The 12,387-nt window shown below is 45.7% G+C and overlaps 1 protein-coding gene across 1 annotated transcript; it reads left to right on the top strand.

Annotated features, from left to right (window-relative positions):
* The first annotated feature begins 5,979 nt into the window (after nt 1-5,979).
* Nucleotides 5,980-11,745, top strand: SEM1 (SEM1 26S proteasome subunit). Its single transcript, XM_073677318.1, has 3 exons — nt 5,980-6,169; nt 11,198-11,291; nt 11,633-11,745. Exons 1-3 carry the CDS (start codon nt 6,091-6,093, stop codon nt 11,673-11,675), a joined length of 216 nt encoding a protein of 71 aa, XP_073533419.1. The 5' UTR covers nt 5,980-6,090; the 3' UTR covers nt 11,676-11,745.
* The last annotated feature ends 642 nt before the right edge of the window (nt 11,746-12,387 follow it).

Genomic DNA, 12,387 nt, shown 5'->3' with positions numbered 1-12,387 from the left:
GAGAGGGTGCATATGACAAACATATATAGATTAAAATATAGGGAGACGGCATCCAAAATGCAGGTACATACTCTCTATATTATTTCAAATATTAATGTATGCATAACAGAGATGGTCAGCAGGTAACTCTAAAGAAACATATCAAAGGGAGTGTATATCATACATATCTAACAGGCAATACCACATAGTCAATTTACACATGATAGTCATGATCCATATTTGTTACCTGTATTAAATGACAGCCACTGCAATGGCCCGCATGGAACACGCCACTCCGACGCGCGTTTCGGTGCAAGCCTTTCTCGAGGGATATATTCCAATTAAAAATGCGGGTTTTAAATAGGCTATATGTGTGTCCAAATTGACCGCGACAACTGCCCCACCCATCGCGGAAATTATGCAACACGCGTCATCATAACTGTGGCAACAGCCAACACTACACTATAAGGACACCGAGCCTTTGTAAAAAATAATTTGGCTTGTGTCACCATTTTACTACACGTGTAACTGTTTGTAACTGTTTTACGACTCCATTGATGGAGCGGTATGAGTTTTTTTTTGCGTATTGGGAGGTAGGTTTTCTTGGTATCATTTTGGGATGCATGTGACATTTTGATCACTATTTATTGCATTTTCTGGCTGAGGCCAAATGGCAATTTAGGTGTTTTCCATTTTTTTTGTTTTTAAGGCTAGCTCGCTACTGTTAGAGACAGATGTCAAATGTATAACACAGCCGGCATCTACATTGTATGGTTCAGTCTCTACTCCAAAGCCAGCTCCATACATCCACAACCCTCTCCATGACATAATAGTACACCTTGGGGCATGAAGGGGAGGAGGAAGATGATGATCAAGAGAATGAAGGCAAACCTCAGGAGGATGATATAATGAGAAGATCTCAAAAAAATTGAAAAACCAGAAGGGACTAAACTAGATAAAAAAAGCAAATCCACCAACGAACTTGAATTATTTGGCAAATTTAATTAAAAAAATTTGCAGTTTCTACACAGTTGCAATGAAATAATGACCACCCTGGTTCTCCGCATACTAAAGCCACACGATTGGTCACCGAGAACGCAGCGTGTCTATAAACTGTGGCAAAAAGCAGTCCATGATTCTGTGTTTAACCTTAGTTGACCTCTCTGTGGGGATATGCGGCATATGATAAACTAACTGTACTGTTTTTTTGATTTTTAAAGATCTTTTTAAAAGAACAATATAGTATTGCCAAACTCTTCCAAACATCAGTGTAATAAAATGTATTAATCTTAGAAAAAAAAAAGATCACGGAGAACACTAGGAAATCGTTAGCCATTAAAAGCAGAGGTTCTTTCCTTTTTAAGAGCTTGCTTGGTCCTGTATTACCTTATGGTAGAACTCTCTCTCCTTCAGTTTTTTTTCTGTTCCTCCTATCTTTTATTAAGAGTGCTCCCTAAACAAGCAGTACATGCTGATTGGGTCCTAGACGGCATGTTTCTACCCTGATTCCATGCATGTTGCCTTTGGGATCTGTTAAGCCGCTGGCACTGACTGATAAAAGTAGTCCATACGGACCAAAGCTAGAAAAAGTTAATACCCACAAACCCATGAAGTTTAAGCAGGTTCAAGATCTTGTCCCTCTTTTGTGTGCGTGCATCTGTAAATATAAATATACACTACCGTTCAAAAGTTTGGGGCCATTTAGAAATGTCATTATTTTTGAAAGAAAAGCACTTTTTTTTCAATGAAGCTAACATTAAATGAATCAGAAATACACTCTATACATTGTTAATGTGGTAAATGACTATTCTAGCTGCAAACGTCTTGTTTTTATTGCAATATCTACACAGGTGTATAGAGGTCCATTTCCAACAACCACCACTCCAGTGTTTTAATGGTACATTGTGTTTGCTAACTGTGTAAGAAGCTAATGGATGTTTAGAAAACCCTAGAAAACCCTTGCACAAGTATGTTAGCCCAGCTGAAAACGGTTTGGCTGATTTGAGAAGCTATAAAATTGACCTTCCTTTGAGATGTTGAGAATCTGGAGCATTACATTTGTTTGTTCTATGAAACTCTCAAAATGGCCAGAAAAAGAGAACTTTCATGTGAAACTCGACAGTCTATCCTTGTTCTTAGAAATGAAGGCTATTGCATGCAAGAAGTTGCCAAGAAACTGAAGATTTCCTTCAACAGTGTGTACTACTCCCTTCAGAGGAGAGCACAAACAGGCTCTAACCAGAGCAGAAAGAGAAATGGGAGGCCCCGCTGCACAACTGAGCAACAAGACAAGGACATTAGAGTCTCTAGTGTGAGAAATCGACGCCTCACAGCTCCTCAACTGGCAGCTTCATTAACTAGTACACGCAAAACACCAGTGTCAACGTCTACAGTGAAGAGGCGACTCCGGGATGCTGGCCTTCAGGGCAAAGTGGCAAAGAAAAAGCCATATCTGAGACTGGCTAATAAAAGGAAAAGATTAATATGGGCAAAAGAACACAAACATTGGACAGAGGAAGATTGGAAAAAAGTTTTATGGACAGACAAATCAAAGTTTGAGGTTTTTGGATCACACAGAAGAACATTTGTGAGACGCAGAACAACTGAAAAGATGCTGGAAGAGTGCCTGACGCCATCTGTCAAGTATGGTGGAGGTAATGTGATGGTCTGGGGTTGCTTTGGTGCTGGTAAAGTGGGAGATTTGTACAAGGTAAATGGGATTTTGAACAAGGAAGGCTATAACTCCATTTTGCAACGCCACGCCATACCCTGTGGACAGCACTTGATTAGAGTCAATTTCATCCTACAACAGGACAATGAGCCAAAGCACACCTCCAAATTATGCATGAACTATTTAGGGAAGAAGCAGGTAGCTGGTATTCTATCTGTAATGGAGTGGCCAGCGCAGTCACCAGATCTCAACCCCATTGAGCTGTTGTGGGAGCAGCTTGACCGTATGGTGCGCAAAAAGTGCCCATCAAGCCAATCAACTTGTGGAGGGGCTTCAGGAAGCATGGGGGGAAATTTCTTAAGATGACCTCAGCAAATTAAGAGCTAGAATGCCAAAGGTCTGCAATGCTGTAATTGCTGCAAAGGGAGCATTCATTGACGAAAGCAAAGTTTGAAGGAGAAAATTATTGTTTCAAATAAAAATCATTATTTCTAACCTTGTCAATGTCTGGACTATATTTTCTAATCATTTTTCAATTCATTTGATAAATAAAAGTATGAGTTTTCATGGAAAACACAAAATTGCCTGGGTGACACCAAACTTTTGCACAGTAGTGTATACATACAGTAAAAAAAAAGAAAAGCTGCATACTCACAAATCCCAGCTGGATATAGGCTCAGAGGACACTGTTTTCGCCTGTGTCAGGTGGATGACGGCTTATGGGTACAGCTTGCAATGGAAGCCTAACGTGAGATTTACTAAATTAAGGGCTTGATGCATTTTTGCATTTGCACCTTTTTTATTTTTTTTGTGTTTTCCATTGTTTTTCACTTGCGCCTTACTCTTCTTTGGCATTTGCAAACTTTTTTTTGTTTATTTTGTGATGTTTTCACCTGTTTTTCCTTTGTGCCTTACTCTTCTTTTGCATTTGCGCCTTTTTTCGGTCTATTTTTTTCTGTTTTCGCCTGTTTTTCATTTGCACCTTATTCTTTTGCATTTGCACCTTTTTTCCCCATTTTTTGGGCGTTTTCGCCTGTTTTGCATTTGCGCCTTTTTTTGTCTATTTTTGGGTGTTTTCACCTGTTTTTCATTTGCGCCTTATTTATTTATTTATTTTTATGTTCGTCATTGTGGACAGGGTTTGGGGGTTTCTAGATGTGACGCGCCCCTGGGCCTGTGTCGCGCTGCGTTGCGCACGCGGGAGCCTACCCGGAGCCGGATCAGTGGAGGGTTGTAGTCTCGTGGCGGTGACCCGGTCCGTGCCCAGGGAGTCAAACTAGACGGCAGTCTATTAGTAGTAAATAGTTGAGGACTACGCCACCCGTTGAGTGCAGCCAGGGAGCTGCTGCTGCAGGGCAGACCGCTGAGGCCGGTGGTAGGATTGTGCAGCGTGATAGTATAACCCCCAACGGGAGGGGTATGGCCTCAGGGCAGCCGACGTGGATGATGGGGGTAGCAGGAACCACTCAGAGACGGTACGGTGTAGTTCAGGGTCTTTACTGGTAACAACGATAGACCCTCCCGGAGTACTTGCTAGCGGATGGGGCCTGGTCAGTCCTTGAGCAGATGGGATCTCCCCTGGCCAGGCGTAGTTGTAGGCCTCCCAAACTGACTGTACTCTTCTGGCTACCTTGCTAGAAGCTGATGTAAGTAGCCCACGTCCCTGAGTGTACCGTGTGGTGCTCACCCGTATGGCCGGTGACTCGGGGCCTTCTAATGGCTTCCGCTCCACGATGGCGGTGCTGGTCCCACGCGTGTGACCGTGCCTTCGGGCTTCTGGGCCAGAGGACCTGAAATCCCCTGCCTGACGGATTCTGCTGCTGGGTAGGAGTTAGTCCCCACAGCCTCGGACTCCGGGTCCGGTAAAGAATCTTCTTAGTCAGGGCGAACTCTGCAGCTGCCAGCCCCTGACTCCTTGTAACTCTGCTGTTTCCTATGCTGCTTCTTGTCTCCACTCTCCTTGTCTGACTCACCCTGCCTCAGCCCCGGGTTTATACAGGGGAAGTTCTTCCCCTCCCAAGACTGGGCAGGAGGTGTGGCATGCACAGGATCCCTGACCAAAGGACCTCCCACCTGCTCTCAGACATAACATTACATTACTGTGGGAAACCAGACCCCTGGGGTGCCACAGATGTTTTCAGCTAATCCATCATTCTCCCTCTGGAATGATTTTAGGTACCCTTGGAATTTTTACACAAATTTTGTTCCATTTTAATTGGACATGCAACTTTTTGAGCTAAAAAGTTGTAAATAAAAAACAAAAAAGAAGACTTACAGACAAATATAAAGAGATTTTTTTGGCTTTGTGCAAAATTCATGAACCACATCCATAATTTTGAAAATGTTTGTGCCAAATATGTGAATGGATACCACAAAACACAAAAAAAAGAAAGGTGACTTAAAGAGGTTGTCCACTACTTTTACATTGATGACCTATCCTTAGGATTTGTGATTTTTCGCCATTTTACCCCACTTGGAATTATTTCACTGTTTTTCAGTACATTATACGGTTTAGTACAAGGTGTTATTCAAAAAGTATAAACTCGACTCGCAAAATAACAAACCCTCGTGTGCTTGTGTGGATGGAAAAGTAAAAAAGTCATGACTTTCGGAAGAGGAGGAAAAAAATGAAACCACAAAGATGGAAATTGCCCGCAGTGGGACCCGCGCTGTCTGCAGCTTTTTAATAAAATGGATGTGTGATTTTGGTGGAAAACATCTGCAAACAGCGTGACCGCATTACAAGCGACGCTCGTTTTTTTTTTTTGCTCTGGCCGTTTTGGGTTTTCAGCTCCTATGCAGCCCTATGTATCTCCATGGATACAGACTACAAGCCACATGTAATCTGATCCTGCTGTGATATAGGGATGGGGGTGACCAAATGTAATATATATAACTATTTTATAGTTATATATAAATATATTTATATATAACATATTAAAATATATATTTTATTATAGAAATATATTAAATGTAATATATATTATATATTTTGAATATATTAAATATCACATTTATTTTATATATATAGTTAAATAAACATATAGTTTATTTACAAGTGTTAATACATAAATGCATTTTGCTTCAAACATTGTTGCGGCCCATACCATCCAGTAAAAGAAAATCTGAATTGTGCTGGTTCTCTATGGGCAGCAGACAGTGTTTCTCAGAAGCAGGACTAGGCCATTCTGCTGGAGCACAGGACTAGCTGGGTACACCCTGGTTGCTTAGCAACATGTCTTCACTCATGACGCATGCGCTCCAACACCAATCACGTCATCTTCTGGTTCCACGCATGCGCAGTATGCCGCGTGCGTGCAGACTCTTCCGCCAGCCTGTCCGGCGCATGCGTCTAGTAGGTATTTCCGTTTCCGGCTGACTCGTACAGACCGAGGCTCCGGTGTGTTGTGAGTGGCCGAGTCCGGTGGTGTTTATGCGGGATGAGTACCGAGAAGAAACCCCAAGTAGATTTGGGTCTCCTGGAGGAGGACGACGAGTTTGAGGAGTTTCCTACTGAAGGTGAGAAAGACTTGAAGGAGGACGGCGGGCTGATGTGAGGATGAGGCCTGGGGTGACTCAGGAGGATGGAGGGAGGTATCGTCACAGCTTAGATACTTCTGCATTAACCCCTTCATGCACCCCATACTACAGAGCAGTCAACTCATCAGCTTATGGGGTGGGACTACAAGTACCAGCATGGCCTGTCACCCACACAGTGCTGGAATGTATGAGGGCAGGGTGATAGTGCCGTTCTGCTGTGTCATCCTTCAGCCGTCCATTGCTCCCCCATATTATTTTGGGGGGCAGATGTGTCGAAGCCATCCACACCGTGATTGTCACCCTTTACCGCAATGCGGAAGGATATAGCGCGAGCAATGACAGATCACAGGGTCAAGTCCCCAAGAAGAAAGAAGGTAAAAAGATAATTAACATATAAAATAAAAAAATATATATATAAAGCAAAAAAATACATAAATGTGGCCCTGGCCCCCTTCCTCCTGCGCCCTGGCCCCCTTCCTCCTGCGCCCTGGCCCCCTTCCTCCTGGGCCCTGGCCCGCTTCCTCCTGGGCCCTGGCCCGCTTCCTCCTGGGCCCTGGCCCCCTTCCTCCTGGGCCCTGGCGCGCTTCCTCCTGGGCCCTGGCCCCCTTCTTCCTGGGCCCTGGCGCGCTTCCTCCTGGGCCCTGGCGCGCTTCCTCCTGGGCCCTGGCGCGCTTCCTCCTGGGCCCTGGCGCGCTTCCTCCTGGGCCCTGGCGCGCTTCCTCCTGGGCCCTGGCGCGCTTCCTCCTGGGCCCTGGCGCGCTTCCTCCTGGGCCCTGGCGCGCTTCCTCCTGGGCCCTGGCGCGCTTCCTCCTGGGCCCTGGCGCGCTTCCTCCTGGGCCCTGGCGCGCTTCCTCCTGGGCCCTGGCGCGCTTCCTCCTGGGCCCTGGCGCGCTTCCTCCTGGGCCCTGGCGCGCTTCCTCCTGGGCCCTGGCGCGCTTCCTCCTGGGCCCTGGCGCGCTTCCTCCTGGGCCCTGGCGCGCTTCCTCCTGGGCCCTGGCGCGCTTCCTCCTGGGCCCTGGCGCGCTTCCTCCTGGGCCCTGGCGCGCTTCCTCCTGGGCCCTGGCGCGCTTCCTCCTGGGCCCTGGCGCGCTTCCTCCTGGGCCCTGGCGCGCTTCCTCCTGGGCCCTGGCGCGCTTCCTCCTGGGCCCTGGCGCGCTTCCTCCTGGGCCCTGGCGCGCTTCCTCCTGGGCCCTGGCGCGCTTCCTCCTGGGCCCTGGCGCCCTTCCTCCTGGGCCCTGGCGCCCTTCCTCCTGGGCCCTGGCGCCCTTCCTCCTGGGCCCTTCTTCCTGCACACTGGCCTGCTCTCCCCCCAATCCAAAAACAATCTTATTTAGTGTTACGGCTTCTGTAAAAAATCTGATTAAAATAAAAAAAGAAAATGATCACATAAAGTAAACGCCGTGACGAGAAGTAAAACTGTCTCAATCGCTGTTTTTTCAGCCGCTGCTGTCCCTCCTCACCCGGGAATTGCAATAAAGAGTTTATGAACCCCATCATGGCACCAATGAAAACATCAGCTCGCCACCCAAAAACAAACCCCCCCCCCCCCCCCCCCCCCTTACACAGCCGCATTCATAAAAAAAATAAAGTGTCAGGTCTCAGAATTTTTTATTTTTCAGCATTGGAAAGGTGCTATTAATGTAAGGTCCCTGCACCTAATATTATATTCACCCTGCTCCGCTCCCGTGCTGACTGACCGGGAAGACAGCGGTAATGTTAACAAGCCAGGGGTCACTGAGTTGTGACCCCCGACTCGTCCAGCAAACCTCGGAGCGATCAGCAGGTGTCAAACTGCTAGAGACTGGCGGGAGTGGCATCTCTAAAAGGTGAAGATGGCGGAGGGTAAGTATCAGACCGGAGGCAGGGACATTAGATTAGTTTCTCCTCTCTAGAGCTGCAGTCCACACTTTGGGGCTTTCAATACAAATAATGGCTGAATTATTTATTTATTTTTTTTTTTTTTTTCTTTTAGAATTTTTTTTTTTTTTCTCCATTTGACCACACTTGGAATTTTTTCGGCCCTTTCTTCAGTACAGGATATTGTAAAATGAATGGTGTCATTATAAACTACGACTCGTCCTGCAAAAAAAGCAAAAACAAGCTCTCTTACGGATGTGTGCAGAAAAATGATGAAGTAATGGCTCCTGGAAGAAGAGAAAAAAACAGCGCAAAGATGAAAATTGTCTGCGGCCTTAAAGGGAATCTGTCTCCAGGTTTTGCTATGTAATCTGACAGCAGCATGATGAAGGGACAGACTCTGATTCCAGTGATGTCATTTAGGTTACTCGGTGCAGCAGTTGTGATACAGTCACAGTTTTCTCTGCTGCAGATCTAGCAGAGCTCTGAATGTTGAGCCGTGTATAACCCTACCACTGATTGGCTGCTTTTTGTGTACACTGTATATTGTCAGAAAGCTGCTAATCAGTGCTGGGGATGTGGTTGGCACCTAGTCCTGTAGTGATAATTCCCTGCTGATAAAACACTGATTGTATTGACACTCTAGTACGTGATATATTGCTGGAATCAGGGTCTCTGTCCCTATATTTGGCTGCTCTCATATTACATAGCAAAACCTGCTGACATATTCCCTTTAAATGGTTTAAGACAGGGCTGTGGAGCCAGTAAGCCAAACCTCGGACTCCTCAATTTCCATAACACCGACTCCGACTCCCTCATACACGGCTCATGTTTAAGTTATATTTACTGTAGCACAGATTCATCTCAGCTAAAAGTCTAGACCCTTAGATCAGGAATAGGACAGACCTTTATAGGACATTTCAGAACTTTCCCAAATTCTTATGAAAAAAATATTCCCCACAAACTGCATTGAATTACTGTACCCAATTTATTATATATTTTAGGAGTCAGTCCATTTGATACCGACTCCACCAAAATGGGCTCCAACTCCAAGACTCCTACTCCACAGCCCTGGTTTAAGAAATGAAAACGATTTTATAATATCTCGCTTCTAGGCAGAGATACGGTCACTTGAAGTTAGAGGCTGCACTTCTGAGACACTGTACTACCGCTGCAGTCAATCACGGAAGTTAGCAACTGAGCTCTGGTGTTAGAGGACACTTGGTGTTAAAGGGGTTGTCCCCTATATATATTTTTTTAACTTTGAAAATTACCCCATGGCGTTCTTAGAATAAAAAAAGAAACAGATACTCAGCTAGCAGAACCCCCTGCCGTTCCTCCACACAGATGCTCGTGTCCCCCTGCCTTCTCCTCCCTTCCTCTTCTAGCTGACAAGTCCTGACAGCATTTGCCAGTTGGCAACCAGTGGTTGGCTGCAGCAGTTACATGACGTTCCCCGCTCGATGAGGTTGTGAGGATACTGGAAGGGAAATGGACAGCGTTGTGGAAGAACACCATGGGCCCATTTAGAAATAAAAAACAAAACTAGCGTGCAGTCACTACAAGCCCGTCCTATTCTCATTCGCAGCACTGTCCATCTACCTTCTATCTATGCTGCCCCTCAGTGATGTCGTGACCAGACATTTATCACCAAGGTATAGTTGCTATACAGTCCTATATTAGCACTGTTATTTTACAGCGCTGGGGTTCTGGGTTCAAATCTCACCAAGGACAACATCTGCAAGGAGTTTGTATGTTCTCTTCGTGTTTGCGTGGGTTTCCTCCAGGTTCTCCGGTTTCCTCCCACACTCCAAAGACATACTGTTAGGGAATGTAGATAGTGAGCCCCAATGGGGACAGTGTTTGTAAAGCACTGTGGAATTAATGGCGCTATATAAGTGAGTTAAATAAATATGTCTAATATAATTATTTTTTTTATAATACTGGCTGCAGAATGAGTTAAAGGGGTTCTCCAGGACTTTCCTTTTTCTATAGGGCTAAGCACTTATCGGTAGGTAGTTGCTAACTACTTGACTGCTGCCCTGCGATGATCTCTCCTGGCTTAGATCAGTCACAGACCGTTCCTGCCGGCGATTCTCCTGCTTCCTGTGACGCCCCGTGGACACAGCAGTTCCTTCTCTTGCGCTCTGTTCTGCCGATGGGGCGTCATTGCCGACGTCATGTTGATTGACAGCCGCTTCTGCCTAACACAGCGGTGAGCCAGCTGTCAATCATCATGATGTTGGCAGTGGCGCCCCGTAGATATGGCAGAAGAGAAGAAACTGCTCTGTTGATGGGGCTCAGGAAGCAGGAGAATCGCTGGCAGGAACCCAATTGCAAAAAATATTTTTAGCCCCAAATACATGCAGTATAGCCAAAGGTGGACTGCCTCTTTACTACAATAAGGGCTTCCATTACTTAAAGACCCCAGTGTCGCCGCTTGTGCCTTTTACCCCTCATTCTGCTCCGACCCACTAATTTGATGTGGATTTCCCATCCAAGAAGTAATACATTCATATATTTTTGCTTTTTTTTTTTTTTCCTCTTCGCCATGACAGATCCATAATTCTTTATTTTTCTGTCCACAGAGCCATATGACGTTCTTTTTTGCCGGACAAGTACTAGTCTTGAATGACATCATTCACTTCATCATATAATGTCCTGAAAAAATGGGAGGAAAAAAAATAAAACTGTAATTTTTTTTTTTCCTTTACGTCGTTCTCACTCCTTACACCCAATATTTGGATTATTTCGCCCACCGCCCCTATAGAAAAGATGAGAAGCAGCATGTCGGCAGCGAGACTTGTATCCGCTGATCTGTGAGTGACAGGTCGGTGAGTGAACGCTCCCTGCTTCTCAGCGTCACCTCCCCAATAATCCCTAAATAAACTATTGTCTCTTGTTTCACCTCCGGAAATGAATAACCGACATTATGGCGCTAAAGTCAGATAATGCATATATTATATAATTATTGTCACGCTGACATCGTGTGAGATCTTCTGAGCCCACTTGTTCTGTACAACCAAAGTGTTGCTGCCAATGTAACCTCTGCTCCATCCATTCTCAGGAACTCCAGGGGGTCCCGGCGGTCAGACTTCCCCCAGCTATCAATAAGTTATTCCTGATCCTCTTGTATTAATTTCTCCACAGAATGGCCCGGCTGTGACGAGGATGAGGACGCTCATGTTTGGGAAGATAACTGGGATGACGACAACGTAGAAGATGACTTTTCCAATCAGTTAAGGTGAGAAAAACAACATTTTTGGCATATATTGTAGTAAATCTGACCACTTTTGACCCCTCTCTACTAAGCCTCACCCACAGTGACGACCCCTCCTCCCCCACGCGCGCTCGTGATCAGATCTAATCTGTGCATAGGCAGTAAGTTCTAACTGTGGTACAGCCCCTTATAGTGCAGTTTCCCGGTTTCTTTTGGATAGGCAGTGGTCACTGAGCCTCAGCTGATTAGTGGGGAAGGGGCTGAAAGTCGGATATTGAGAAAACCCCTTTAAAATTTGGTTGCTGGTCTCGCGCCTCTTTATTCTTGGTTGTACTTCTTACATCTTGCACATTTCTGTTTTTCAGAGCCGAACTAGAGAAACAAGGATACAAGATGGAGACGGCGTAGCCGGGAGGAACGTGAAGCCTTTATTATTAGTTACTCTTTGTGTTTTTACAATAAATATTTTTTGCCGTTAGATGCGTTCGCTGTCCCTCCGGGATAAACCGTGGCGTCCTCTGCCATAAGGCCGGTTCCTGTGCGATACTTTATAAATTTTACGAAGGCGCCACATGTACATGTACAACTGTCATGGCGGCAGCAGCGGGGAAAGAGTGTGCTGACCTTGTATAGGGCAGTGACCGCGTGCACTTCTGTGACGTTAATAAGGACAGGGACAGCGCCTTATTGTGAAGAAGGGAATTAAGACGAGCCATAAACTAAGAGTTGGTGGAAGGGGCAACTAACTCCCTCATGTCCATCCGCCCTCTCTGCACCAGCAGAACAAAGTGTTTTAGGAAAAACAGATGGAGATCATCTATGGGGCAATCACCTGAGGACAGTATGTGAGAACTGAGAGTTTCATAATGCAAGAAACAGTCACCAGCAGCACAGAGTATGTCAGAAGAGCAGTAGGTTGATTTTGTAGAAAGTTTAGTACGAGTCAGGAGAGATATTGTGATGCGAACAGGAGCAGATCGCACTCCGACAATTACAGAAAGTGAGCGATTTGTCCGATCGTGACGGTAAGAACAGACTTGTATGTAATAAGCAGAAAACTAATGGGATAAGGTAAAAGGAGGCAGAGGTTACAGCAGAAACTGCAGTGCCCAGCAGCACA

Source organism: Phyllobates terribilis, unplaced genomic scaffold, assembly GCF_046119375.1.
Source record: "Phyllobates terribilis strain yellow unplaced genomic scaffold, ASM4611937v1 Scaffold_4__5_contigs__length_816908805, whole genome shotgun sequence".
In the NCBI taxonomy this organism is placed as follows: domain Eukaryota; kingdom Metazoa; phylum Chordata; class Amphibia; order Anura; family Dendrobatidae; genus Phyllobates; species Phyllobates terribilis.
Note: the sequence above shows the minus strand (reverse complement) of the source record. Positions and strands in the feature narration are given on the sequence as shown.